Source organism: Oncorhynchus mykiss, chromosome 9, assembly GCF_057628025.1.
Source record: "Oncorhynchus mykiss isolate SJ-2025 chromosome 9, ASM5762802v1, whole genome shotgun sequence".
NCBI lineage: Eukaryota > Metazoa > Chordata > Actinopteri > Salmoniformes > Salmonidae > Oncorhynchus > Oncorhynchus mykiss.
Genome location: NC_143030.1, coordinates 83,389,461 through 83,416,927, shown reverse-complemented (window position 1 = coordinate 83,416,927; position 27,467 = coordinate 83,389,461). Strand labels below are relative to the sequence as shown.

At 43.4% G+C, this 27,467-nt stretch overlaps 1 protein-coding gene and 1 long non-coding RNA gene across 2 annotated transcripts; one reads left to right on the top strand and one right to left on the bottom strand.

The window, feature by feature from the left end:
- The first annotated feature begins 5,322 nt into the window (after positions 1-5,322).
- Positions 5,323-5,878, top strand: LOC149981361 (uncharacterized). Its single transcript, XR_016483468.1, has 2 exons — positions 5,323-5,612; positions 5,710-5,878. It is a non-coding gene; the product is annotated as an uncharacterized LOC149981361 (long non-coding RNA).
- A 4,153-nt stretch (positions 5,879-10,031) lies between these two features.
- Positions 10,032-25,623, bottom strand: LOC110515359 (potassium voltage-gated channel subfamily A member 3). The gene is made up of 4 exons (XM_036989116.2): positions 25,211-25,623; positions 19,876-20,119; positions 14,524-14,991; positions 10,032-13,792 (listed from the first exon to the last, which is right to left on the bottom strand). Exons 1-4 carry the CDS (start codon positions 25,552-25,554, stop codon positions 13,187-13,189), a joined length of 1,662 nt encoding a protein of 553 aa, XP_036845011.2. The 5' UTR covers positions 25,555-25,623; the 3' UTR covers positions 10,032-13,186.
- Positions 25,624-27,467: the final 1,844 nt, after the last annotated feature.

The following is a 27,467-nucleotide window of genomic DNA, read 5'->3' as shown; positions in this document are numbered from 1 at the left end:
AGAACAGCTACTGAACAGCAGGAGAACAGCAGCGGAACAGCAGCAGAACAGTGTGTGTGTGTGATCAGTGTGTGATCAGTGTGTGATCAGTGTGTGATCAGTGTGTGTGATCAGTGTGTGTGATCAGTGTGTGTTTGTGATCAGTGTGTGTTTGTGATCAGTGTGTGTGTGTGATCAGTGTGTGTGATCAGTGTGTGTGTGTGATCAGTGTGTGTATGTGATCAGTGTGTGTGAATATGATCAGTGTGTGTGTGTGATCAGTGTGTGATCAGTGTGTGATCAGTGTGTGTGATCAGTGTGTGTGATCAGTGTGTGTTTGTGATCAGTGTGTGTTTGTGATCAGTGTGTGTGTGTGATCAGTGTGTGATCAGTGTGTGTATGTGATCAGTTTGTGTGATCAGTGTGTGTGTGTGATCAGTGTGTGTGATCAGTGTGTGTTTGTGATCAGTGTGTGTGTGTGATCGGTGTGTGTGATCAGTGTGTGATCAGTGTGTGTGTGTGATCAGTGTGTGATCAGTGTGTGTGTGTGATCAGTGTGTGATCAGTGTGTGTGTGTGTGTAATCAGTGTGTGATCAGTGTGTGATCAGTGTGTGATTAGTGTGTGTGTGTGTGATCAGTGTGTGTGTGTGTGTGTGATCAGTGTGTGATCAGTGTGTGTGTGTGTGATCAGTGTGTGATCAGTGTGTGTGTGTGATCAGTGTGTGATCAGTGTGTGATTAGTGTGTGTGTGTGATCAGTGTGTGATCAGTGTGTGATCAGTGTGTGTGAATATGATCAGTAAGGAGCTACACTGAATGTTCTTCCCTTTGAGGAACTTCTGAAATCAAAGTGAAGTTTATTGGTACACAGATTAGCAGATGTTATATCAGGTGCAGTGAAATGTTCCTACCTCCAACAGTGCTGTAATACCTAACAATACACACATATTCAAAACAGATTAAATAAATACATTAAGAAATAGGAGCAATGTCAAAGTCCAGAATATACATCTATATGATGGTGTGCATAGACAGTATAGACAGTAGTTATAGACAGTATAGACAGTAGTTATAGACAGTATAGACAGTAGTTAAACAGGATGGTGTGTATAGACAGTATAGACAGTAGTTAAACAGGATGGTGTGTATAGACAGTATAGACAGTAGTTAAACAGGATGGTGTGTATAGACAGTATAGACAGTAGTTATATAGGATGGTGTGTATAGACAGTAGTTATATAGGATGGTGTGTATAGACAGTAGTTATATAGGATGGTGTGTATAGACATTATAGACACTAGTTAAACAGGATGGTGTGTATAGACAGTAGTTACATATGATGGTGTGTGTAGACAGTAGTTTTATAGGATGGTGTGTATAGACAGTAGTTATATAGGAATGTGTGCATAGACAGTAGTTAAACAGGATGGTGTGTATAGACAGTAGTTATATAGGATGGTGTGTATAGACAGTAGTTATATAGCATGGTGTGTATAGACAGTAGTTATATAGGATGGTGTGTATAGACAGTAGTTATACAGGATAGTGTGTATAGACAGTAGTTATATAGGATGGTGTGTATAGACAGTATAGACAGTAGTTTTATAGGATGGTGTGTATAGACAGTAGTTATATAGCATGGTGTGTATAGACAGTAGTTATATAGGATGGTGTGTATAGACAGTAGTTATATAGCATGGTGTGTATAGACAGTAGTTATATAGGATGGTGTGTATAGACAGTATAGACAGTAGTTATATAGGATGATGTGTATAGACAGTAGTTATATAGGATGGTGTGTATAGACAGTATAGACAGTAGTTATATTGGATGGTGTGTATAGACAATAGTTATATAGGAATGTGTGCATAGACAGTAGTTATATTGGATGGTGTGTATAGACAGTAGTTATATAGGATGGTGTGTATAGACAGTAGTTATATAGGATGGTGTGTATAGACAGTAGTTATATAGGATGGTGTGTATAGACAGTAGTTATATAGGATGGTGTGTATAGACAGTAGTTATATTGGATGGTGTGTATAGACAGTAGTTATACAGGATGGTGTGTATAGACAGTAGTTATATAGGTTGGTGTGTGTATAGACAGTAGTTATATACGATGGTGTGTATAGACAGTAGTTATATTGGATGGTGTGTATAGACAGTAGTTATACAGGATGGTGTGTATAGACAGTAGTTATATAGGTTGGTGTGTGTATAGACAGTAGTTATATAGGATGGTGTGTATAGACAGTAGTTATATACGATGGTGTGTATAGACTGTATAGACAGTAGTTATACAGGATGGTGTGTATAGACAGTAGTTATATAGCATGGTGTGTATAGACAGTAGTTATATAGGATGGTGTGTGTAGACAGTAGTTATAATAGGATGGTGTGTATAGACAGTAGTTATAATAGGATGGTGTGTATAGACAGTAGTTATATGGGATGGTGTGTATAGACAGTAGTTATATAGGATGGTGTGTATTGACAGTAGTTATATAGGATGGTGTTTATAGACAGTAGTTATACAGGATGGTGTGAAAAGACAGTAGTTATATAGGAATGTGTGCATAGACAGTAGTTATATTGGATGGTGTGTATAGACAGTAGTTATATAGGTTGGTGTGTGTATAGACAGTAGTTATATAGGATGGTGTGTATAGACAGTAGTTATATAGGATGGTGTGTATAGACAGTAGTTATAACAGGATGGTGTGTATAGACAGTATAGACAGTAGTTATATAGGATGGTGTGTATAGACAGTATAGACAGTAGTTATAACAGGATGGTGTGTATAGACAGTATAGACAGTAGTTAAACAGGATGGTGTGTATAGACAGTATAGACAGTAGTTATATAGGATGGTGTGTATAGACAGCATAGACAGTAGTTAAACAGGATGGTGTGTATAGACAGTATAGACAGTAGTTACAAAGGATGGTGTGTATAGACAGTATAGACAGTAGTTATACCAGGATGGTGTGTATAGACAGTATAGACAGTAGTTAAACAGGATGGTGTGTATAGACAGTATAGACAGTAGTTACAAAGGATGGTGTGTATAGACAGTATAGACAGTAGTTATATAGGATGGTGTGTATAGACAGTATAGACAGTAGTTATATAGGATGGTGTGTATAGACAGTGTAGACAGTAGTTATATAGGATGGTGTGTATAGACAGTATAGACAGTAGTTACAAAGGATGGTGTGTATAGACAGTATAGACAGTAGTTATATAGGATGGTGTGTATAGACAGTATAGACAGTAGTTATATAGGATGGTGTGTATAGACAGTGTAGACAGTAGTTAAACAGGATGGTGTGTATAGACAGTAGTTATATAGGATGGTGTGTATAGACAGTATAGACAGTAGTTATATAGGATGGTGTGTATAGACAGTATAGACAGTAGTTATATAGGATGGTATGTATAGACAGTGTAGACAGTAGTTAAACAGGATGGTGTGTATAGACAGTAGTTATATAGGATGGTGTGTATAGACAGTATAGACAGTAGTTATATAGGATGGTGTGTATAGACAGTATAGACAGTAGTTATATAGGATGGTATGTATAGACAGTGTAGACAGTAGTTATATAGGATGGTGTGTATAGACAGTATAGACAGTAGTTACAAAGGATGGTGTGTATAGACAGTATAGACAGTAGTTATATAGGATGGTGTGTATAGACAGCGTAGACAGTAGTTAAACAGGATGGTGTGTATAGACAGTAGTTATATAGGATGGTGTGTATAGACAGTATAGACAGTAGTTATATAGGATGGTGTGTATAGACAGTATAGACAGTAGTTATATAGGATGGTATGTATAGACAGTGTAGACAGTAGTTAAACAGGATGGTGTGTATAGACAGTAGTTAAACAGGATGGTGTGTATAGACAGTATAGACAGTAGTTATAACAGGATGGTGTGTATAGACAGTATAGACAGTAGTTATATAGGATGGTGTGTATAGACAGTATAGACAGTAGTTAAACAGGATGGTGTGTATAGACAGTATAGACAGTAGTTACAAAGGATGGTGTGTATAGACAGTATAGACAGTAGTTAAACAGGATGGTGTGTTTGGACAATATAGACAGTTATATAGGATGGTGTGTATAGACAGTAGTTATATAGGATGGTGTGTATAGACAGTATAGACAGTAGTTATATAGGATGAACTATGACTAGAATACAGTATATACATATGAAGTGGACAGCAGGATGAACCATGACTAGAATACAGTATATATATATGAAGTGGACAGCAGTAGTTATATAGGATGAACCATGACTAGAATACAGTATATACATATGAAGTGGACAGCAGGATGAACCATGACTAGAATACAGTATATACATATGAAGTGGACAGCAGGATGAACCATGACTAGAATACAGTATATACATATGAAGTGGACAGCAGGATGAACCATGACTAGAATACAGTATATACATATGAAGTGGACAGCAGTAGTTATATAGGATGAACCATGACTAGAATACAGTATATACATATGAAGTGGACAACAGTAGTTATATAGGATGAACCATGACTAGAATACAGTATATACATATGAAGTGGACAACAGTAGTTATATAGGATGAACTAGAATACAGTATATACATATGAAGTGGACAACAGTAGTTATATAGGATGAACTAGAATACAGTATATACATATGAAGTGGACAGCAGGATGAACCATGACTAGAATACAGTATATATATATGAAGTGGACAGCAGGATGAACCATGACTAGAATACAGTATATACATATGAAGTGGACAGCAGGATGAACCATGACTAGAATACAGTATATACATATGAAGTGGACAGCAGGATGAACCATGACTAGAATACAGTATATACATATGAAGTGGACAGCAGGATGAACCATGACTAGAATACAGTATATACATATGAAGTGGACAGCAGTAGTTATATAGGATTGACCATGACTAGAATACAGTGTATTCTATATATATTGTGTAAAACAGTACGAAAACATTAATAAAGTGACGAGTGTTCAACGGATCCATGTACACAGGGCAGCAGGCTCTAAGGTTCAGGGCAGGGTGCTGGGTGGAGGCCGACTAGTAACAGTGACTAAGGTTCAGGGCAGGGTGCTGGGTGGAGGGTAGCTAGTAACAGTGACTAAGGTTCAGGGCAGGGTACTGGGTGGAGGCCGACTAGTAACAGTGACTAAGGTTCAGGGCAGGTTGCTGGGTGGAGGGTAGCTAGCAACAGTGACTAAGGTTCAGGGTAGGGTGCTGGGTGGAGGCCGACTAGTAACAGTGACTAAGGTTCAGGGCAGGGTGCTGGGTGGAGGGTAGCTAGTAACAGTGACTAAGGTTCAGGGTAGGGTGTTGGCTGGAGGTGTCACGAATCCCGCTTCCTGAGTCTGTGTTTGCCTGTGTTTCTGTCCTGGAGTGTGTTTCCGGTGTCCTGGAACGCACCCTGTCTGGTTGCCGGGCGAATTAGCTTGTTGGGAGATCGATGTTCACCCGCACCTGTATCCCATCAGTAATCTGCACACCTGTCCTGATCATCACCTCTCCCCTTCAAAAGCTCTGACCTGACATCCATTCCCTGCCGGATCGTTAGCCATGAACAGTATGTTGTGCCAGAGTATCAGCCTTGGATAGAATTTGTTTTGTTGTTTGTTACGTATTGCTTGCCTTGAACTTACCTCTGTTTGTTCTGTCTTCAGTTACTCACCCGGATCATTTACCCCATTCCCGCCTGGTCGTCAGAGGATTCCGCTTCCCCATTGGATCCACCTATTTACTCCCATCAACTCACCACCACTACCCGCTACACCACCTGGATATATCTACCCATTCACATTCACTTGTAAATAAATACTCACCTTCTTCCTACTCTCCTTGTCCTGGTCTGCTTCTGGGTTCGATTTTGAAGAATCGTGACAGAACGATCCGGCCAAGAATGAACCCAGCGGACCTGGATTCCGTTTGCCATGCCATTACCCAGCAGGGGAAGACAGTGGGACAACACAAGACGGCGCTACAGGAGATAGCGGTTACAATCCAGAAATTATCTGCTAGTTTGACACAGATCCAGGATCAGCTCAGTTTGCTGGCGATTCATTCACCACCTGTTTCACCCATCTCACCTGCCGTGCCTGATGCGGTTTCCTTCCGTGAACCCAAGGTACCGACGCCTGATAAATATGAAGGGAATTTGGGAAGATGCCGTTCGTTTCTTATGCAGTGTGGGTTAGTGTTTGATCTGCAGCCCCATTCTTACGCCACTGACAAGGCTAGGATAGCCTTTGTTATTGAACTGCTGCGTGGAAGAGCTCTGGATTGGGCTTCAGCCGTTTGGGAACGACAGGGGACCTGCATGGCTTCATACCAGGAATTCACGGGAGAGATGAGAAGGCTTTTTGACCATCCAGTCCGAGGTAAGGACGCAGCTAAACGTTTGTTCACTCTTCGCCAAGGAGCTCGCAGTGTGGCAGACTTTATGATCGAGTTCAGGACATTGTCTGTGGAGAGTGGTTGGAATGAGGAGTCACTACAAGCGACTTTTTACCAGGGGTTGTCGGAGCAACTCAAGGACGAGCTGATATCCTATCCAGAGCCTAGTGACCTAGACAGCTTGGTCACTTTATCTATTTGGGTAGATAATAGAGTCCGAGAGAGAAGGAGGGAGAAGCAGTGGGTCCCATCCAATCAATCAGCAACTCGGTTACCATTCGGTTCAGGAAGTGAACCAGAACGTATTGATCGTTATTCCCCACACGGGATTAGTGGAGGGGTCTTGCCACCAGAGCCTGAACCAATGCAAGTGGGGCGACACGGGCTAACTAAGGAGGAGCGCCAACGTAGACGTGAGACCAACAGCTGTCTCTACTGTGGTAGCTCAGGACATTACATCTCCGCTTGTCCACAGCGCTCGGTAAACTGCCCGACTCGCTAGTTTTGGGAGGAATTTTAGCGAGCCAGATTCAACCTCTCAAGAATCCTGTCAGACCCCGTTTTCCTGCGACCCTTATGAATAAGGATCAGAGCTTAGAGATGAACGCTTTTATCGATTCAGGTCCCGATGGCAGCTTTATTGATGCTGACTTGGTGGAACAGCTGGGGCTTTCCAAGGAGCAATTGCCGGAAGCCATTGAAGCAACCACTCTGAACGGCAGTAGTCTGGCACGGATCCCTATGAGGACTGAACCGTAATCATTCAGAGTTTATCTCCTTCTTTATCTCCTTCATTCTGTCCTCGCCCCATGTTCCTCTGGTTCTTGGTTACCCCTGGCTGAAGGAACACAATCCCTCGTTTGATTGGGTGACGGGTAAGGTAACTAGTCGGAACATTGATTGTCATGCTAACTGTCTTAGGACTGCCTGTTCTCCTGCCATTTCCAGTCAGGTCAGTGACTCTGCTCCTCCTGATTTGTCCCTGGTTCCAGAAACATATCACGAGTTGGGTGAAGTATTCAGTAAACAGAAGGCTCAGTCCCTTCCTCCCCACCGACCTTATGACTGTGCGATTAATCTGTTTCCTGGAGCCACCTTTCCCAAAGGACGGTTATACAGTATCTCTCGACCTGAACGTGAGGCCTTGGAGACCTACATCAAGGAGTCTCTAGCTGCAAGTCTCATTCGGCCCTCGTCATCACCTCTGGGAGCAGGATTTTTTTTTGTGAGCAAGAAGGATGGCACTCTTCGACCGTGTATTGATTATCGGGGTTTGAATGATATTACGGTCAAGAACAAGTATCCCCTGCCCTTGATGAGCTCGGCTTTCGATTCTTTACAGGGTGCTACGGTTTTTACGAAGCTTGATTTACGTAATGCTTATCATTTGGTTCGGATCAAAGAGGGGGACGAGTGGTTGACTGGGTTCAATACTCCGATGGGACATTTTGAGTACCAGGTGATGCCGTTTGGACTGACCAACACTCCTGCTGTGTTCCAAAGTATGGGGAATGACGTTCTGAGAGATATGATTGGTATTTTTGTGTTCGTTTACCTGGATGATATCCTCATCTTCTCGAAGGAGCTTTCTAGCCACGTTCAACATGTCAAGCAGGTCCTGCAGCGGTTATTGGAGAACCGTCTGTTCGTGAAGGCTGAGAAGTGTGATTTTCACGCCCACACGACGCCCTTCCTCGGTTACATCATCTCCAGGGGAGAGATCAAGATGGACCAAGAGAAGGTTCGGGCGGTTCGGGATTGGGTCCAGCCCGGTTCGAGATTGCAGCTCCAGAGATTCCTGGGGTTTGCAAATTTTTATTGGAGGTTTATTCGTGATTACAGCCGGGTGGCCGCCCCTTTAACTGTACTGACGTCTTGCACCAGAAAATTCTGTTGGTCTCCTGAGGCAGACCGAGCATTTCTAGATTTGAAGAGCCGATTCACCAACGCCCCAATTCTCTCTCAACCTGACACTTCCCGTCAGTTCGTTGTGGCGGTGGATGCGTCTGATGTGGGGGTGGGCGCCATCCTGTCCCAGCGTAGCTCCACTGACGGTAAACTCCATCCCTGCGCCTTCTGCTCTTGTCGTCTTTCTCCAGCTGAAAGAAACTACGATGTGGGTAACCGGGAGCTTCTCGCTGTGAAGCTTGCCTTGGAGGAGTGGCGTCACTGGTTGGCGGGAGCGGAGCAACCGTTTGTGGTCTGGACTGACCACAAGAATCTGGCTTACGTGCAATCGGCTAAACGTCTCAACTCTCGTCAGGCCCGGTGGGCTTTGTTTTTTGGACGCTTCAATTTTTCCCTGACGTTCCGACCTGGGTCGAAGAACGGGAAGGCGGACGCCCTGTCCCGGATGTTCTCCAAGACGGAGGAGAGTGAGGCCAAGACTGAGACGATTCTTCCCCAGAACGTTGTCGTGGGAGCCGTTACATGGAGGATTGAGGAGGAGGTGATGGCGGCTCTTCGGACACAGCCCGGGCCCGGTAACGGTCCACCCGGTCGGTTGTTCGTGCCTGAGTCGGTTCGTTCTGCTGTCCTTCAGTGGTCCCACGCCAGCAAGATAGCTTGTCACCCTGGTGTTGCTCGGACTATGGCGCTACTGCGCAGACAATTTTGGTGGCCTGCCATGGGAGAAGATACCCGGAGGTTTGTTGCCGCTTGTCCTGTTTGTGCGCAGAATAAGAGTACCAATCGGGCCAGCTCTGGGCTTCTTCACCCCCTACCTATTCCCCGACGACCTTGGTCGCATCTGGCCCTGGATTTTGTCACGGGGTTGCCCTCTTCTGTTGGTAACACGGTTATTCTGACCATTGTGGATAGATTCAGCAAGTTTGCCCACTTTGTTCCCCTCTCCAAGCTGCCTTCTGCCACTGAGATGTCCGAGATCCTGGTTAGGGAGGTGTTCAGGGTCCAGTCAGTCTCACATCTGGATTTCACCCCCAATCTAATGGTCAGGCGGAGAGAGCCAACCAGAAGATAGAGTCCACGCTGCGTTGTCTTGTCTCCTCTGATCCCACCTCTTGGTCATCTCAATTACCCTGGGTCGAGTATGCCCATAATACCCTTCCTTCATCTGCCACTGGGATGTCCCCCTTCCAATGCCTGTACGGATACCAACCTCCCTTGTTTCCTTCTCAGGAGAGGGATCTTTCGGTCCCTTCTGTCCAGGCCCACATTCGTCGTTGCCACCGGACCTGGCATCGGGCCAGGAAGGTTCTCCTTAGAGTTTCTGACCGGTATCAGATCCAGGCGAATCATCGCCGTATTCCTGCTCCTGCTTATACCATCGGAGATAAGGTGTGGTTGGCTACACGGGATCTTCCTCTACGGACTGAGTCGAGGAAACTGTCACCAAAGTTCATTGGTCCGTTCGTGGTGGAGAGAATCATTAATCCTGCTGTGGTCCGACTCAAATTGCCGGCAACGCTTCGAGTACACCCCACCTTTCATGTCTCCTGCCTCAAGCCGGTTCACCTCAGTCCTCTGTTGCCCCCTCCTCCTCGTCCTCCTCCTCCTCGGACGATCGGAGGTGGTCCTGTCTACACGGTGCGCCGCATCATGGACTCCAGACGGCGGGGTCGAGGGTTCCAATATCTCGTGGATTGGGAAGGATATGGTCCAGAGGAGAGGAGTTGGATTCCTCGGCGTCAGATCCTTGATGACGACCTGCTTCATGACTTCTACCGCCTGCACCCTGGCGCTCCAGGTAGTCCGCCCGGTGGCGTTTGTCGGAGGGGGGGGTACTGTCACGAATCCCGCTTCCTGAGTCTGTGTTTGCCTGTGTTTCTGTCCTGGAGTGTGTTTCCGGTGTCCTGGAACGCACCCTGTCTGGTTGCCGGGCGAATTAGCTTGTTGGGAGATCGACGTTCACCCGCACCTGTATCCCATCAGTAATCTGCACACCTGTCCTGATCATCACCGCTCCCCTTCAAAAGCTCTGACCTGACATCCATTCCCTGCCGGATTGTTAGCCATGAACAGTATGTTGTGCCAGAGTATCAGCCTCAAGTTGGATAGAATTTGTTTTGTTGTTTGTTACGTATTGCTTGCCTTGAACTTACCTCTGTTTGTTCTGTCTTCAGTTACTCACCCGGATCATTTACCCCATTCCCGCCTGGTCGTCAGAGGATTCCGCTTCCCCATTGGATCCACCTATTTACTCCCATCAACTCACCACCGCTACCCGCTACACCACCTGGATATATCTACCCATTCACATTCACTTGTAAATAAATACTCACCTTCTTCCTACTCTCCTTGTCCTGGTCTGCTTCTGGGTTCGATTTTGAAGAATCGTGACAGGAGGCCGACTAGTAACAGTGACTAAGGTTCAGGGCAGGGTACTGGGTGGAGGCTGGATAGTGACAGTGACTAAGGTTCACGGCAGGGTGCTGGGTGGAGGGTAGCTAGAAACAGTGACTAAGGTTCAGGGCAGGGTGCTGGGTGGAGGGTAGCTAGTAACAGTGACTAAGGTTCAGGGCAGGGTACTGGGTGTAGAGTAGCTAGAAACAGTGACTAAGGTTCAGGGCAGGGTGCTGGGTGGAGGCTGGATAGTGACAGTGACTAAGGTTCAGGGCAGGGTGCTGGGTGGAGGCCGACTAGTGACAGTGACTAAGTTTCAGGGCAGGATAGTGGGTGGAGGCCAACTAGTAACAGTGATTAAGGTTCAGGGCAGGGTGCTGGGTGGAGGCCGACTAGTGACAGTGACTAAGGTTCAGGGCAGGGTACTGGGTGTAGAGTAGCTAGAAACAGTGACTAGGGTTCAGGGCAGGGTGTAGGGTAGCTAGAAACAGTGACTAGGGTTCAGGGCAGGGTACTGGGTGGAGGCTGGCTAGTGGTAACTAAGGTTCAGGGCAGGGTACTGAGTGGAGAGTAGCTAGAAACAGTGACTAAGGTTCAAGGCAGGGTACTGGGTGGAGGGTAGCTAGAAACAATGACTAGGGTTCAGGGCAGGGTACTGGGTGGAGGCTGGCTAGTGGTAACTAAGGTTCAGGGCAGGGTACTGGGTGGAGGCCGGAAAGTGGTGACTGTTTAACAATCTGATGTAGGATCCCTATTTATCCTGAATATAAAACACTCTGATGTAGGATCCCTATTTATCCTGAATACAAAAAACACTGATGTTAGAATCAGCTGAAGACTTAAAGTCTCTGGTGTTTTATATGTCTCTATCGCTCTCTCCTTCATCCAGACATTGCCGTGTTATAACAGAGTACAGCCCTGTGGAATGTCTATATCATCATGGTACACCATTTTTACAAATGTATGTGGACACCTCTTCAAATTAGTGGATTAGGCTATTTATCCACACTCGTTGCTGACAGATGCATAATTTCGAGCACACAGCCATGCAATCTCCACAGACAAACATTGGCAGTAGAATGGACTTACTGAAGAGCTCAATGACTTTCAAAGTGGCACTGTCATAGGATGCCACCTTTCCAACAAGTGTCCAATTTCTGCCCTGCTAGAGCCTCCCCGGTCAACTGTAAGTGCTGTTATTGTGAAGTGAAAAAGTCTAGGAGCAACAGCGGCTCACCCGCGAAGTGATAGACCACACATGCTCACAGAACGGGACCACCGAATACTGAACTACGTAGCGTGTAATAATCGTCTGTCCTCGGGTGCAACACGCCATACCGTGTTCCAAATTGCCTCTGAAAGCAACGTTAACTGTTCGTCGGGATGTTCATGAAATGGTTTTCCAAGGCCGAGCAGCCGCACACAAGCCTAAGATCACCATGAGCAATGCCAAGCGTCGGATGGAGTGGTGTAAAGCTCACCGCCATTGGACTCTGGAGCAGTGGGAAGGCGATCTCTGGAGTCATGATTTACGCTTCACTATCTGGGAGTCCGATGGACGAATCTGGGTTTGGTGGATGCCAGGAGAACGCTACTTGCCACAATGCATTGTGCCAACTTTAAAGTTTGGTTGAGGAGGAATAATGGTCTGGGGCTGTTTTTCATGGTTCGGGCTAGGCCCATTAGTTCAAGTGAAGGAAAATCTACAGCATACAATGACATTCTAGACGGTTCTGTGCTTCTAAATTTGTGGCAACAGTTTGGGGAAGGGCCTTTCCTGTTTCAGCATGACAATGCCCCTGTGGACAAAGCAAGGTCCATAAGGAAATGGTTTGTCTTGATCGGTGTGGAAGAACTTGACTGGCCTGCACAGAGCCCTGTCCTCAACCCCATCGAACACCTTTGGGATGAATTGGAATGCCGACTGCGAGTCAGGCCTAATCACCCAACATCAGTGCCCAACCTCACTAATGCTCATTTGGCTGAATGGAAGCAAGTCCACGCAACAATGTTTCAACATCTAGTGGAAAGCCTTCCTAGAAGAGTGGAGGCTGTTATAGCAGCAATGTTCCAACATCTAGTGGAAAGCCTTCCCAGAAGAGTGGAGGCTGTTATAGCAGCAATGTTCCAACATCTAGTGGAAAGCCTTCCCAGAAGAACGGAGGCTGTTATAGCAGCAATGTTCCAACATCTAGTGGAAAGCCTTCCCAGAAGAACGGAGGCTGTGTAATAGCAGCAAAACGGGGGACCAACTCCATATTCAATCCCCATGATTTTGGCATGAGATATTGAACAAGCAGGTGTCCACATACTTTTGTTCATGTAGTGTATATATCCCCATTAGATATGGTCGGCTAGAGGTTCATGGTGGTGATGTGTCTCTCCTCATTCAACCACATCTGTTATTAAAGCATTAATCCATGGGTCCGTTATGACGCCCATAGACTACACGTCAGTGAATATCTTCTTGTTGATGCTGACGCTGTTCACCGTGTTGTTTTGTGTCACGGTTGTCGTCGTGGTAGCGGTGGTTGCCGTGGGGAAGTTCTGCTGCTGTTTGAAGGTGCTGCTGTTCATTCCTCTGTGTTCCTCTATCACCAGGTACTCACTCTTACTGAGCGACGAAGAGCTGCTCCTCTTCCTCACCTCCCCATCCTCCTCCGTCTCGGCCGCCAGCGGCTGACAGCTGCCCACGTGGAGGTACTGCGCTTGCTCCTCACCCTCCGTCTCCCGGTGGTAGAAGTAGTTGAAGTTGGACACGATGACGGGGACGGGCAGGGCGATGGTCAGCACGCCAGCGATGGCGCAGAGAGAGCCCACGATCTTCCCGCCGATGGTTATCGGGTGCATGTCTCCATAGCCGACAGTAGTCATGGTGACCACGGCCCACCAGAAGGCATCAGGGATGGAGCTAAAGCTGGAGTCTGGATCGTCGGCTTCGGCGAAGTAGACGGCACTGGAGAAGAGGATGACTCCGATGAAGAGGAAGAAGATGAGCAGACCCAGCTCCCGCATGCTGGCCTTCAGGGTCTGGCCCAGGATCTGGAGCCCCTACCATAGATAGAAAGAGAGAGTTCAAACCTACCATAGATATACAGAGAGAGTTCAGACCTACCATAGATAGACAGAGAGAGTTCAGACCTACCATAGATAGACAGAGAGAGTTCAGACCTACCATAGATAGACAGAGAGAGTTCAGACCTACCATAGATAGACAGAGAGAGTTCAGACCTACCATAGATAGACAGAGTTAACTCTAATTAAATCAAATCAAATGTATTGTATAGCCTTTCTTACATCAGCTGATATCTCAAAGTGCTGTACAGAAACCCAGCCTAAAATCCCAAACAGCAAGCAATGCAGGTGTAGAAGCACGGTGGCTAGGAAAAACTCCCTAGAAAGGCCAAAACCTAGGAAGAAACCTAGAGAGGAACCAGGCTATGAGGGGTGGCAGGTCCTCTTCTGGCTGTGCCGGGTGGAGATTATAACAGAACATGGCCAAGATGTCCAAATGTTCATAAATGACCAGCATGGTCAGATAATAATAATCACAGGCAGAACAGTTGAAACTGGAGCAGCAGCACAGCCAGGTGGACTGGGGACAGCAAGGTGGCTAGGATTTCTTTTGGTTTATTGTATTAGGGCAATTGGTTTGGTTTAACGCAGCTTCAGCTTGACAGTACACACACAAACAGACAGTGAGAGGGAAAGCGATGGCAACAGTGAACATCGAACACATCTTTGGAGGTTTGTGCTATATAGAGATGGTACTACATAGATACCTTGGAGTGTCTGGACAGCTTGAAGATCCTGAACACCCTGACCAGCCTGATGACCCTGAGGATGGCGAGGGACATGGCTTGCTGCCCGTTCCCCTGCTGCTCTGCCAGTTCCGTGCCCAGCGTAATGAAGTAGGGTATGATAGCAACGATATCTATAATGTTCATGATGTTCCTAGAGAAGGTGGCCTTGGATGGACAGGCGAAGAACCGGACCAGCAGCTCGAAGGAGAACCAGATGATGCACAGCGTCTCCACCACGAAGAACGGGTCGGAGAACGGAGAGGAGAAGTACGGCTCGGTGCCGTTAATAACGGGAGCCAGAGGGACGGGCTCCTTGTGGTCCTCCCTGAACTCCGGTAACGTCTCCAGGCAGAAGATGACGATGGAGATGAGGATGACGAGCACGGATACGATGGCTATCCCCCGAGCCGGACCACTGCTCTCAGGGTACTCAAACAGCAACCACACCTTTAAGAGGAGATATACTGTATTAACCACACCTTTAAGAGGAGATATACTGTATTAACCACACCTTTAAGAGGAGATATACTGTATTAACCACACCTTTATGATGAGATATACTCTATTAACAGCACCTTTAAGATGAGATTAGATATACTGTATTAACCACACCTTTAAGAGGATATATACTGTATTAACCACACTTTTAAGATGATATTAGATATACTGTATTAACCACACCTTTAAGATGAGATATACTCTATTAACAGCACCTTTAAGATGAGATTAGATATACTGTATTAACCACACCTTTAAGAGGATATATACTGTATTAACCACACCTTCAAGAGGAGAGGAGATATACTGTATTAACCACACCTCTAAGATGAGATATGCTGTATTAAGCACACATTTAAGATGAGATTAGATATACTGTATTAACCACACCTTTAAAATGAGATTAGATATACTGTATTAACCACACCTTTAAGAGGATATATACTGTATTAACCACACCTTTAAGATGATATTAGATATACTGTATTAACCACACCTTTAAGAGGAGATATACTGTATTAACCACACCTTTAAGATGAGATGAGATATACTGTATTAACCACACCTTTACGATGAGATATACTCTATTAACAGCACCTTTAAGATGAGATTAGATATACTGTATTAACTACACCTTTAAGATGAGATTAGATATACTGTATTAACCACACCTTTAAGAGGATATATACTGTATTAACCACACCTTTAAGAGGAGAGGAGATATACTGTATTAACCACACCTCTAAGATGAGATATGCTGTATTAAGCACACCTTTAAGATGAGATTAGATATACTGTATTAACCACACCTTTAAGATGAGATGAGATATACTGTATTAACCACACCTTTAAGAGGAGACGAGATATACTGAATTAACCACACCTTTAAGATGAGAGTAGATATACTGTATTAACCACACCTTTAAGATGAAATGAGATATACTGTATTAACCACACCTTTAAGAGGAGAGGAGATATACTGTATTAACCACACCTTTAAGAGGATAGGATATATACTGTATTAACCACACCTTTAAGATGAGATGAGATATACTGTATTAACCACACCTTTAAGAGGAGAGGATATATACTGTATTAACCACACCTCTAAGATGAGATATGCTGTGTTAACCACACCTTTAAGAGGAGAGGATATATACTGTATTAACCTCACCTTTAAGACGAGATATATTGTATTAACCACACCTTTAAGATGAGATGAGATATACTGTATTAACCACACCTTTAAGATGAGATGAGATATACTGTATTAACCACACCTTTAAGAGGAGAGGTGATATACTGTATTAAACTCACCTTTAAGAGGAGATATACTGTATTAACCACACCTTTAAGATGAGATATACTGTATTACCCACACCTTTACGAGGATATATACTGTATTAACCACACCTTTAAGATGAGATATACTGTATTAACCACACCTTTAAGAGGAGATATACTGTATTAACCACACCTTTAAGAGGAGAGGAGATATACTGTATTAACCTCACCTTTAAGAGGAGATATACTGTATTAACCACACCTTTAAGATGAGATATACTGTATTAACCACACCTTTAAGACGAGATATACTGTATTAACCACACCCTTAAGAGGAGAGGAGATATACTGTAGTAACCTCACCTTTAAGACGAGATATACTGTATTAACCACACCTTTAAGATGAGATGAGATATACTGTATTAACCACACCTTTAAGATGAGATGAGATATACTGAATTAACCACACCTTTAAGAGGATATATACTGTATTAACCACACCTATAAGATGAGTAGATATACTGTATTAACCACACTTCTAAGAGGAGATATACTGTATTAACCACACCTTTAAGATGAGATGAGATATACTGTATTAACTACACCTTTAAGAGGAGAGGAGATATACTGTATTATCCACACCTTTAAGATGATATATACTGTATTAACCACACCTTTAAGAGGAGAGGAGATATACTGTATTAACCACACCTTTAAGAGGAGATATACTGTATTGACCACACCTTTAAGAGGAGAGGAGATATACTGTATTAACCACACCTTTAAGATGATATGTACTGTATTAACCTCACCTTTAAGATGAGATGAGATATACTGTATTAACCACACCTTTAAGAGGAGAGGAGATATACTGTATTAACCACACCTTTAAGAGGAGAGGAGAAATACTGTATTAACCTCACCTTTAAGAGGAGAGGAGATATACTGTATTAACCTCACCTTTAATAGGAGAAAATGTATTAACCACACGTTTAAGAGGATATATACTGTATTAACCACACCTTTAACATAATATATAGTGTGTTAACCTCAACTTTAAGAGGATATATACTGTATTAACCACACCATTAAGAGGAGAGGAGAAATACTGTATTAACCACACCTTTAAGATGAGATATACTTTATTAACCACACCTTTAAGAGGAGATATACTGTATTAATCTCACCTTTAAGAGAAGATGTACAGTATTAACCTCAACTTTAAGAGGAGATGTACTGTATTAATAACACCTTTAAGATGAGATATACTGTATTATCCACACCTTTAAGATGAGATATACTTTATTAACCACACCTTTAAGACGAGATATACTGTATTAACCACACCTTTAAGAGGAGAGGAGATATACTGTATTAACCACACCTCTAAGATGAGATATGCTGTGTTAACCACACCTTTAAGAGGATATATAGTGTATTAACCTAACCTTCTGTATTAACCACACCTTTAAGATAATATATAGTGTATTAACCTCACCTTTAAGATAATATATAGTGTATTAACCTCACCTTTAAGAGGAGATATACTGTATTAACCACATCATTAAGAGGAGAGGAGATATACTGTATTAACCACACCTCTAAGATGAGATATGCTGTGTTAACCACACCTTTAAGAGGATATATAGTGTATTAACCCCACCTTCTGTATTAACCACACCTTTAAGACGAGATATACTGTATTAACCACACCTTTAAGAGGATATATACTGTATTAACCACACCTTTAAGATGAGATATACTTTATTAACCACACCTTTAAGAGGACATATACTGTATTAACCACACATTTAAGAGGAGAGGAGATATATTGTATTAACCTCACTTTTAAGATGAGTTTTACTGTATTAACCACACCTTTAAGAGGATATATACTGTATTAACCACACCATTAAGAGGAGAGGAGATATACTGTATTAACCACACCTTTAAGATGAGATATACTGTATTAACCACACCTTTGAGATGAGATATACTGTATTAACCACACCTTTAAGAGGAGATATACTGTATTAATCTCACCTTTAAGAGAAGATGTACAGTATTAACCTTACCTTTAAGAGGAGATATACTGTATTAACTACACCTTTAAGAGGAAATATACTGTATTAACCTCACCTTTAAGAGAAGATGTACAGTATTAACCTCACCTTTAAGACGAGATATACTGTATTAACCACACCTTTAAGAGGAGAGGAGATATACTGTATTAACCACACCTTTAAGAGGAGATATACTGTATTAACCACACCTTTAAGAGGAGATATACTGTATTAACCACACCTTTAAGATGAGATATACTGTATTAACCACACCTTTAAGATGAGATGAGATATACTGTATTAACCACACCTTTAAGAGGAGATATACTGTATTAATCTCACCTTTAAGAGAAGATGTACAGTATTAACCTCACCTTTAAGAGGAGATATACTGTATTAACCACACATTTAAGAGGAGATATACTGTATTAACCTCACCTTTAAGAGAAGATGTACAGTATTAACCTCACCTTTAAGAGGAGATATACTGTATTATCCACACCTTTAAGATGAGATATACTTTATTAACCACACCTTTAAGACGATATATACTGTATTAACCACACCTTTAAGAGGAGAGGAGATATACTGTATTAACCACACCTTTAAGAGGAGATATACTGTATTAACCACACCTTTAAGATGAGATATACTGTATTAACCACACCTTTAAGAGGAGATATACTGTATTAACCACACCTTTAAGATGAGATATACTGTATTAACCACACCTCTAAGATGAGATATGCTGTGTTAACCACACCTTTAAGATAATATATAGTGTATTAACCTCACCTTTAAGATAATATATAGTGTATTAACCTCACCTTTAAGAGGAGATATACTGTATTAACCACACCTTTAAGATGAGATGACATACACTGTATTAACCTCACCTTTAAGAGGAGATATACTGTATTAACCACACCTTTAAGATGAGAGGAGATATACTGTATTAACCACACCTTTAAGATGAGATATACTGTATTAACCACACCTTTAAGATGAGATATACTGTATTAACCACACCTCTAAGATGAGATATGCTGTGTTAACCACACCTTTAAGAGGATATATAGTGTATTAACCACACCTTTTAAGAGATATTCTGTATTAGATCACCCATGATGGACATTATTATGTTTTCATCGGTATTTTAAATTCCTTGCTCAAGGGAGCATCAACATTTTACATTTACGTAATGTAGCAGACACCCTTATCCAGAGAAACTGCATACATTTTCACGTACTGGTCGCCCGTTGGAATCAGAACCACAACCCTGGCTCTACCAACTGTGACACTCAGGATAACCAGAAGAAGAAAGGGAAGCGCTAGAAGGTCCTCTTTGGTAAAGGTGTAAATGTATCATTAAAAAAAAAATCAAGGATGCTGTTATTGTTAGGGCATGTTCAATGGAACAAACAATTCTAAACTCATTTTTAAACTCTGACGTGTTTTGTCAGAGTTTGTCTGTGTTCAACCATACCTGCCTCTGCAGCTCATTGTCAGGCAGTGGTCTCTCCTCTTCTTTAATAAAACCCTCATCCTCTCTGAACTTCTCCATGGCCTCTTCTCCCAGCTCGTAGAAGCGGATCTCCTCAGAGAAGATGTCTATGGGCACATTGACAGGTCTCCTGATACGCCCACCTGACTGGTAGTAGTAGAGGATGGCGTCGAAACTGGGCCGGTTCCTGTCGAAGAAATACTCGTTCCTCAGAGGGTCAAAGTACCTGGAGAAAGAGGGGGGGGGGGGGGTAGTAATACTAAATGCAGTAATACTTAAACACAGAGACAGACAGACCTGGAGAAAGAGAGGGCGGGGGGGGGGGGGTAGTAATACTTAATGCAGTAATACTTAAGCACAGAGACAGACAGACCTGGAGAAAGAGAGGGGGGGGTAGTAATACTAAATGCAGTAATACTTAAGCACAGAGACAGACAGACCTGGAGAAAGAGAGAGGGGGGGGTAGTAATACTTAATGCAGTAATACTTAAACACAGAGACAGACAGACCTGGAGAAAGAGAGGGGGGGGGGGGGGTAGTAATACTTAATGCAGTAATACTTAAACACAGAGACAGACAGACCTGGAGAAAGAGAGGGGGGGGGGGGTAGTAATACTTAATGCAGTAATACTTAAACACAGAGACAGACAGACCTGGAGAAAGAGAGGGGGGGGGTAGTAATACTTAATGCAGTAATACTTAAACACAGAGACAGACAGTCCTGGAGAAAGAGAGGGGGGGGGGTAGTAATACTTAATGCAGTAATACTTAAACACAGAGACAGACAGACCTGGAGAAAGAGAGGGGGGGGATAGTAATACTTAATGCAGTAATACTTAAACACAGAGACAGACAGACCTGGAGAAAGAGAGGGGGGAATAGAGAGAGGCCAATACATATGCAGTAATACTTCATTTACAGACAGACAGAGACAAACACAGAGACAGACAGACAAATAGACATGCAGACAGACAGAGACAGAGAGGCAGACAGACAGAGAGGCAGACAGGGAGACCAACAGGCAGACAGGCAGACAGGCAGGCAGACAGACAGACAGACAGACAGACAGACAGACAGACAGACAGACAGACAGACAGACAGACAGACAGACAGACAGACAGACAGACAGGCAGGCAGGCAGGCAGGCAGGCAGGCAGAGACAAACACAGTGACAGACAGACATACAGGCAGACAGAGATATAATTGATATATTGATAGTTAATTGATTAATTGTCAGCAGTAGGCATGACGTGTTAAGACAATAACCAGTAGAGAGTATGTCCTTCTGTACCTCATCCTGGTCTTAAGGTTAGAGTTACCATAAAGTACAATACAATAACCAGTAGAGAGTATGTCCTTCTGTACCTCATCCTGGTCTTAAGGCTAGAGTTACCATAAAGTACAATACAATAACCAGTAGAGAGTATGTCCTTCTGTACCTCATCCTGGTCTTAAGGCTAGAGTTACCATAAAGTACAATACAATAACCAGTAGAGAGTATGTCCTTCTGTACCTCATCCTGGTCTTAAGGCTAGAGTTACCATAAAGTACAATACAATAACCAGTAGAGAGTATAAGGTTAGGGTTAAGGTTAGACATTTGTCTCAGAAATCTCAAGGTTAGACATTAACTCAGAGTGGTTAGAGTAAAGGATAAGACTTAAAACAAAAATATCAAGGACACCTTTCCATGACTGGATTCGAACTTGCAACCAGAGGCAGATGCTTAAGCCCATCCCCAACTCCCTCGAGAAACCTACTTGAAGGTAACATCGCTCACTGCTGCCCCTAGTGGTCGAATTCCACTTAATCTCCTGACATCCTCAGGCGTGGACGGACATCAAATACTGACTTGTATCACAGGTGACCCGGCTGATTTATCTATATATTTCCTGATATCTGATTTTATGCGATAAAATAAGTATATTTCCTGATATCTTATTTCATGCGATATACGGAGTATTTGGTATTTTATGTGTGTGGTGGAACTGAAAGGTTGGATAAGGTATAATGAGCAGGGCTTGAGGCTCTACAGTGAAATAAGCCAATAAACACTAACCAGAACAGCAATGGACAAGGCATAATGACATTAAGGAGAGGCATGCTTAGTCGAGTGATCATAAGGGTCCAGTGAGTAGTGAGGTTGGTTGAGGTCACGGCGATTCAGACAGCTAGCCGGGCCATCGGTAGCAAGCTGGCAGAGGATGGGAGGTCTGTTTTTAGCCACCTCGTGCGTTTCCGTCAGTAGATTTGTGGGGTTCCGTGTGGTAGAGGGGACCAATCCAATTGTCAAAATAGATATAGCTGTAGTGACCCAAGAAAAATTGTCCGATAGACGTATTCAGATAGCAGCCGTGAAGACAGCTAACGATTAGCGGGCCGCAGATGGGCGTTCAGGTAACGTCATGATGGAGGGGTCAGTTGGATAACTCCCTCGGGCAGATAACGTCGGTAGTCCAGTTGTGAAGGCCCGGTGGGGCTCCGCATCGGCAGTAAAACGGGTCCGGATAGGTGGTTGTAGCCCAGGAGTGGCTGATGGAACTCTTCAGCTGGCTAGCTCCGGAATAATTTATGTTTGCTCCGGGACCGACGTAAGCCAATAGTCACACGGATAGCAACTAGCTAGCTGCAAGATCCAGGTGTAAATGTCCAGAGCTTGCGGTTGAAATCCGGGGATATGGAGAGAAAATAGGTCCGGTATGCTCTGGTCTGAGTCGCGTTGTACACAACTGGCGATAGCTTTTCAAGCTAAAGGATAGCTGATGAGCACAAACCGTGGTTAGCTCAATACTAACTTTAGCCAGTAAACTGGCTAGCTTCTGGCTAGCTTCTGGTTAGCTTCTAGCTAGCTTCTGGTTAGCTTCTAGCTAGCTTCTGGTTAGCTTCTGGCTAGCTTCTGGTTAGCTTCTGGTTAGCTTCTAGCTAGCTTCTGGTTAGCTTCTGGCTAGCTTCTGGTTAGCTTCTGGTTAGCTTCTGGCTAGCTGCTGGTTGGCTTCTGGCTAGCTTCTGGCTAGCTTCTATTATGGATTTCAGATTTGAGGTAAAAAATACTTTTATTTTTTTAACTCCAACCTAATGTAAACTTACGATCTCAACTGTATATGGTTGTATGATCTCTGTGGTTCCTTATATCTGTATAGGGTGAACTCTATATGCAAAAAGGTTAAATGGTCCTCTTAGGAATTCTGTCTTATATATATAGCCTCTAAATACTGTGACACCCTGTGGACATTGGGCCTGGGAGTGTTTATGCTACTGTAAACTTAGTGTGGTTTAATTGGTCAATGGTGGTTCGTTTTGGGTTCAAAGGTCACACGTTCAGATGTTACAAATGGATTTGAACGTATTATCCTTGTATCCAGTACACGGAGGAAGGTTGTATCATCAATTCTCATTTCCTAGACCTCTAGGCTTCTTAAGCGTCTCTTTGTTCATGCTTTGTCCTGTATGTTAACCTTAGGATCTATACGCTTGGAATAATGCCTTGTAATGTCTGTCAATGCTTTGTAACTTAAGCTTTATGCCTTGTCTGGGAATCCATTAGTTTTACAATGTGAATTAAATATCTGCCTTTGATATAGACAATTCTCAGACTAATTCTCGCTAAGGTCAACTCATAAAGTATATTTTAATTATCTTTATGGAGTCAGATAAATAAGTTAATTTCTTAGTTTTATTATGAGTCACAAGTGGAGGTATTTATAATATCATATAAACTGTATGCGTCAAACATTACTGTCCACTACAAGCGTATAGTAATCTACAGTGGAAGAAACAGTATGTTTCGGAGTTAACTGGATTTCTACATAAGTTGGTCATAAAATGTTATCTGATCTTCACAACAATAGACAAACACAGTGCGCTTAAACAAAGAACTAATATTATATTTTTCTTGTCTACATTGAATACATCATAAATATTCACAGTGTAGGTTGGAAAAAGTATGTGAACCCCCCTAGGCTAATGACTTCACCAAAAGCTAATTGGAGTCAGGAATCATCTAACCTGGAGTCCAATCAATGAGATGGGATTGGAGACGTTTGTTAGAGCTGCCTTGCCCTATAAAAAACACACACCACATTTGAGTTTGCTATTCACAAGAAGTATTGCCTGATGTGAACCATGCCTCGAGCAAAAGAGATCTCAGAAGACATAAGATTAAGAATGGTTGACTTGCATAAAGCTGGAAAGGTTAACAAAAGTATCTCTAAAAGCCTTGATGTTCATCAACTCGCGGTAAGATAAATCATCTCGTAAAACACTAAACAAGAATGGTGTTCATGGGAGGACACCACGGAAGAAGCCACTGCTGTCCAAAAAAAACATTGCTGCATGTCTGAAGTTCGCAAAAGAGCACCTGGATGTTCCACATCGCTACTGGCAAAATATTCTGTGGACAGATGAAACTACAGTTGAGTTGTTTGGAAGGAACACACAACACCATGTGTGGAGAAAAAAAAGGCACAGCACACCAACATCAAAACCTCATTCCAACTGTAAAGTATGGTGGAGGGAGCATCATGGTTTGGGGCTGCTTTGCTGCCTCAGGGCCTGGACAACTTGCTATCATCGACGGAAAAATGAATTCACAAGTTTATCAAGACATTTTGCAGGAGAATGTAAGGCTCTCTCTCTGCCAATTGAAGCTTATTAACAGAAGTTGGGTGATGCAACAGGACAACGACCCAAAACACAGAAGTAAATCAACAACCGAATGGCTTCAACAGAAGAAAATACGCCTTCTGGAGTGGCACAGTCAGAGTCCTGACCTCAACCCGATTGAGGTGCAGTGTCCTGACCTCAACCCGATTGAGATGCAGTGTCCTGACCTCAACCCGATTGAGATACTGTGGGATGACCTCAAGAGAGCGGTTCACACAAGACATCCAAAGAATATTGCTGAACTGAAACAGTTTTGTAAAGAGGAATGGTCCAAAATTCCTCCTGACTGTTGTGCAGGTCTGATCCACAACTACAGAAAACATTTGTTTGAGGTTATTGCTGCTAAAGGAGGGTCAACCATTTATTAAATACAAGGGTTCACATACTTTTTCCAACCTGCACTTTGAATGTTTACCTGGTGTGTTAAATAAATACATGGAATATATCATTGTTTGTGTGTTATCAGTTTAAGAAGACTGTGTTTGTCTATTGTGAAGATCAGATAAAAGTTTATGACCAATTTATGCAGAAATCCAGGTATTTCCAAAGGGTTCACATACTTTTTCTTGCCACTGTGTGGAAGTACTAAAGTTATCTCATTCTCTTCTAGGAGTTAACATACAGTATAACCAATATTACTAAAGTACTACAGTCACCTCATTCTCTTCTTGGGGTCCCCCAGCAGGGTCTCAGGGAACTGGGAGAGGGTCTTCAGTTGAGTCTCGAAGCGCAGCCCAGAGATGTTGACGACTACGCGCTCACAGCACTCGTGGTCCGGTTGATTCCGTTCGTACCGGTCCAGAGAGTGGTGACCTGGTAGAGTCACCAACTCCTCCAACATGTTGTCTCCGCCACACGCCACCACCGTCATCACATCGATGTCTGTCTCTGTGTATCCGTGGTTTACGAGGGTGTCGCGGTCTCGGAGGTCGGCGTGGTCCTGGTGGGTCTTGGTAATGGAAGACGGTGGGGATTGAAGGAGACTGAGGTGGTCGTCCATGTGCACGTCGAGATAGACAGACGGAGACACATGCAGGGGCACCAGCTGTTCCCCCTCCGCGAGCCCCTGTTAGCCTGCCACCACCGCGGCTTCCCCTCCTCCGTCTCCTCTCTCTCGCTCTCTCCCTGTCTGTCTGCTCTTCTCACTCCGTCTGTCTCTCTCCAATTGGTGTTCACTCCCACGACGCGAGAGCTGTGGTTTATAAACATGCGGGCACTACCCCCGTCCCTGGCAGGCAACCCCCTCTCTCTCTCTCTCTCTCTCTCCTCTCTTTCTCTCCTCTCTCTCCTATCAGAGCGTGGACAGACATAAACACTGGGTATCAGACGCGTCACAACCCGACTCTTTGGGTGTGCCCACAACATGAATTATGAATGAAACGACAAGCAGGACGACACCTTTTGATCAAGGTGACCGAGGACATTATTGGTTAATAGTGTTTAATCAAAGGGGCTGAAAATCATTAAAAACATGACCTTTGTGGGAGTCTATGGACAACGTTTGACAACACCGCGTAGCTAATTGTTTCCCTGGCACTGTTGTTTCCAAATGGTAAAGTTTGAGCCTTTGTCGCAAAAATTACATCCAAGTCTTACCGATATTAGCATGTTTCACAATTCATGTTTAGATCATCAACAAGTGACTTTGTTGAGCTTCACAATCAATTCTAAATACTTTCAGGTTAAACTAACCACACTTATCCATAATAATAATAATATATGGGATTTAAAGCCCAAAAATAAATCTGGCATTAAAAAAGGCCATTTAAATGGACAAATGTCCTCAAATACTCCATGGACAGATGTCCTCAATGACTTCATGGGTGGATATTTAGAATCCCATTCTGAATAAATTAAATGGGCAGATGTCCTCAACTGCTCCATGTGCAGATGTCCTCAACTACTCCATGGACAGTTGTCCTCAACTACTCCATGGACAGTTTTCCTCAACTACTCCATGTGAAGATGTCCTCAACTACTCCATGGGTAGATGTCCTCAATGACTTCATGGGTGGATATTTAGAATCCCATTCTGAATAAATTAAATGGGCAGATGTCCTCAACTACTCCGTCGACAAATGTCCTCAACTACTCCATGGACAGATGTCCTCAACTACTCCATGTGCAGATGTCCTCAACTACTCCATGTGCAGATGTCCTCAACTACTCCATGGACAGATGTCCTCAACTACTCCATGGACAGATGTCCTCAACTACTCCATGTGCAGATGTCCTCAACTACTCCATGTGCAGATGTCCTCAACTACTCCATGGACAGATGTCCTCAACTACTCCATGGACAGATGTCCTCAACTACTCCATGGACAGATGTCCTCAACTACTCCATGTGCAGATGTCCTCAACTACTCCATGTGCAGATGTCCTCAACTACTCCATGGACAGATGTCCTCAACTACTCCATGGACAGATGTCCTCAACTACTCCATGGACAGATGTCCTCAACTACTCCATGGACAGATGTCCTCAACTACTCCATGGACAGATGTCCTCAACTACTCCATGGACAGATGTCCTCAACTACTCCATGGACAGATGTCCTCAACTACTCCATGGACAGATGTCCTCAACTACTCCATGTGCAGATGTCCTCAACTACTCCATGGGTGGATATTTTCTCGTCTGGGTTCCGTGGTTGCCATGGTGTATCATAATCAGAGAGCTGTGTAAAAATTGTACATATGTTATTATTTGTAAGTTAGGGATTTTTGTGCATTTTTTAATAAGTGTTTTGTGTTTTGGCTGCTCCGGGGTTTTATCACTATATCCCGTGGTCTTGACTATCAGAGCTGCAGGATCCTGATGAAAAGTATATGTTTTGGCTTCATAGCTAGCTAGCTAGCTGAATGTTCGGATTCAAATAATCTGTTTGGAAGTATTACACAAAAGAATGCA

Excerpts from the sequence above, each read along its gene's own strand:
- LOC110515359 (XM_036989116.2), bottom strand. The coding sequence starts at position 25,554 with ATGGACGACCACCTCAGTCTCCTTCAATCCCCACCGTCTTCCATTACC. Across the intron at positions 14,992-19,875 it reads ACAATGAGCTGCAGAGGCAG|GTGTGGTTGCTGTTTGAGTA; the intron begins GTATGGTTGAAC and ends CTCCTCTTAAAG. Across the intron at positions 13,793-14,523 it reads AGCTGTCCAGACACTCCAAG|GGGCTCCAGATCCTGGGCCA; the intron begins GTATCTATGTAG and ends TATCTATGGTAG.